At 33.3% G+C, this 3,617-nt stretch overlaps 1 protein-coding gene across 1 annotated transcript in view; it reads right to left on the minus strand.

The window, feature by feature from the left end:
- Nucleotides 1-2,030, minus strand: part of LOC106473857 — a gene marked incomplete at its 3' end in the record, with an annotated part of 12,814 nt that extends 10,784 nt beyond the window's left edge. The window contains exon 1 of the mRNA XM_013934544.2: nt 1,887-2,030. Coding sequence (XP_013789998.2) covers nt 1,887-1,929 — 43 coding nt within the window. The remainder of the gene's footprint in view (nt 1-1,886) is intronic.
- Nucleotides 2,031-3,617: the final 1,587 nt, after the last annotated feature.

The following is a 3,617-nucleotide window of genomic DNA, read 5'->3' on the forward strand; positions in this document are numbered from 1 at the left end:
CGTGTGTTGAAGGTAAAGTGACTGTGGAAATTAAGTGTATTACAAAGTTTGTAACGAGAAAGAAAAAACTAGTTTTAATTAAGAAAGGACTTGTATCGCTGAAGTGTCTCGGAAAGAATGTTTACGGAAAATTATTAAACGAGCAGATACGTAACAATACTTTATGCATGTGTTTATGACGTCATTCGACAGTGCAAAACGCTGTACAGTTGTTGTGTTTGTATCAAACATATTATTGGTTTATTGCATTTATCTAAACTTGCGCTCTTCTCAAACAATGCAAATATTTTTGTTTTCACAGCATTTATATTCTTTTGATCATCGACCTCGGTATTATTATAGATATTAAAGTACCTTGTAAAGTGCCCATAAATTATCAAATCGTATAATACCTTGATATAGAAATCTAGATTTTAAATGAGTTTTCACTAGATGTTACGACGAAAAACGCGTCTTTAGTTTTCCGAATATTAAAACCAACACTTTCTTTAATGAAACTTGTAAGATGAGTTTTACATTCCCCAGGTATATTAATTATATACATTTCTATTCTTAGTACAGTTATTCACTATTTAAGATTTTATAGTATAATTACATTTTTACTTTTTATTTATTAATTTGCATTTGACTTTTGATAACAAGTACTGTTGTTGTCCACTTATTGAAGTATTGGATTGGGCCCGGGATGGCCAGGTGGTTAGGGAGCTCGACTCGCAATCTGCGGGTTCGAATCCCCGGTCCACCAAACATGCTCGCCCTTTCAGCCGTGAGGGCGTTATAAGAGACGGTCAATCCCACTATTCGTTGGTAGCAGAGTAGCCCAAGAGTTGGCGGTGGGTAGTGATGACTACCTGCCTTCCCTCTAGTCTTACAGTGCTAAATTAGGGACGGCTAGCGTGGATAGCCCTCATGTAGCTTTGCGCGAAATTCAAAACAAACATAGTATTAGATTAGTCATAATATATTATGTCATCGAGGACTTCAGCCATATTATAGTACTATAGCGTAATCTCAAGCATTATTTTATCTTTATACCTTGTTTGCCATGAACTAGTTTTCAATAGTTTTTATTTTTAACATAACAAGACCGATAATATCATTACTTGTTTATGCCCTCTTTTTAAGCAATGAATTTTTCCTGGTTACGAACTTTTACAAACGCAGTATCGTAATATAAACTAAATAAGTAAATAAATATTTTACATAAATTTTTACTTTCACCAATTTCGTGAAGTTATTTTTACCAAATTTCCCTCTGTGAAGATAAGCATATGTAACTCATTAGATAAGTTATTCCTTTTAAATAAATAATGTAAAACTTTAATATTCGGTCTTTTATTTACTGGTAAGTAATATGATATATAAACCTTCTTGGGTCAAAAGCAAAAATTATATTTATTTCTTTTTCTTTTACTGTAGTCAGCAGAATTAATTTTACTCTTGTTTTGTTTTATTGTATTTTGGTTTTTTAAAATTATTATTTACTTTTTACACAATAAAGAAGTTTTATAACATATTACTAATCGTGTTTACCTTTAAGAAATATTTTATATTACAAGGTATTTAATTTTTATAATTCGTAGATTTCTAGCAACAGTTATTTGATGATAACTTTGAAGGATTAACACTGATTGGTTATATAATATAGACAGAGCAAAGAAACTTTAATTTTATTAAAATCCCCTTGCCGCATGAAATATTACTAGTTAATTATAATATACGAATTCTATAATAATTTTAAAAAAATTAACCCTTCGGACGAAATAAAGTGTTTTAAAAGTGAATGTGCTCCTAAAAGGTATTATACAAATTCTTAACATATTTTTATTGGTGCAAATAAAAATCAAAGTTAAATATTAAATTCAGGGTGATAAAAGATAACTTACCAAAACAGAGCAAGCAGAAGAATAAAACTATAACGCAAGACATCTTTACAAGAAGAGAGTTTTTTGAGGAATCTGACAAACAAGATTATGAATATAAATACTAGAGCTTCTACAGTGTCTTTTATATACCCTTGGAGATATGCTTAGGGCGACAATACATTCATGCAGTTATACACACCTCACCTTGACCTAGCTAACACTATACTGAACTAGAATTAGTAGACTTTCCTCATACAGTTTATCTAAGCGTTCAATGAGATTCAGTCAAGTATAAATGTGATTTCATCACACTAGTTTTTAATACAATGCAAGTTTTCCTCTTCAATCAACATAAGAAATACCAAAAAAAAACACAAAACCTTGGCCTTTTTTTTGTGACCTGTTACTTGGTGATACTAAGCTAATTCAGTAGAAAGTAGCAAATATACATGTTTTATCTTAACCCTGAATTCTAGCTGTGTTTAACTTGTATAATTCAGTAATTGTATATATTTGTTTGTTTGTTTTGTTTTGAATTTATGCACAAAGCTACACAAAGGGCTGTCTGTGCTCTGCCTACCACTTGTATGAAACCCGGTTTCTAGCGTTGCAAGTTCGCATACTGTTGTGTCACTCGGGGGCTTGTATATATTTAGAGGTTCAAAATTTCTTACAAACAGTTTGATAGATGTACATACTTTACCTAAACACTTTTTATAATATGCAATGACTTATATGTACCTGCAATGGGAAAGGAACTTTAGAACAAATTTCAACAATAATTCGAAGAATCAATATCAAAACAACCTTTAATCCCCTGAAAAACATTACAGAAACGCTATTCTATCCGAAAGACCTCTTATTAGCACGCAAGATCTATAAATACATGTAAAACCTTACTTTGATTGTAAGAAGTATAACATTTGAAAATGACCATACGTTATAATTAATGTCTGTCGTATCCCAGGAAACATGTTGACTCTCTGATAGAAGACCTCGTCAGCACTGAATATAACAGAAGCTGACTTACTAGTAGTATTCTTCTTACACTGGCTCCTCATATGTCCTGGCTATTCACAGGATGGAAATATGTCAGACTTTTTATTATAGCAAGGAGTTCCATCCGTGTTACACAGTAGTTCATCTCTGGTCTACTTAGGACCTTACTCAAGTAGGCCACCACATGTTCGTTTTCACCCACTTTCTGAGACAACACACATCCAATCCGGACATTACTAGCATCACAATCCAGTATGTATGGCAGTGAGGGATCTGGAAGCTTTAAAAGTGGAGCTGAGGCCACTTTTTCTTTCAATATCTTGAAAGCATACTGGCAAGAAACTGTCCATTCAAACTTCTGGCCTTTTTTGATCAAATCATTTAGTGAAGCAGCTATAGTTGCAAAGTCCTTCACAAACTTCCGCTAATAAGTACAGAGTCCCAAGAAACTTTTTAACTCTCCCACATTATTTGGTGTTGGCCAATCACGCACTGCTTTCACCTTGTCAGGATCAGTTTGCACACCATGCTCACTTACAATGAGACCTAAGTAAAGCACCTCTTTCTGGAACAAGTCGCATTTCTTGGGATGGAGTTTAAGGTTTGCTACTTTCAAACGCTTGAATACTTCCTCTAGCTGGAACATTTCCTCATCAAAAGTTGTTGCGAATACAATGACATCATCCAGGTACACTGGAGCTATCCTCCATTCTAGGCCTTCCAGTACTCTTTCCATCAGCCTCTGAAATGTTG

The sequence above is a fragment of the Limulus polyphemus genome, unplaced genomic scaffold (assembly GCF_000517525.1).
Source record: "Limulus polyphemus unplaced genomic scaffold, Limulus_polyphemus-2.1.2 Scaffold6563, whole genome shotgun sequence".
Lineage (NCBI taxonomy): Eukaryota > Metazoa > Arthropoda > Merostomata > Xiphosura > Limulidae > Limulus > Limulus polyphemus.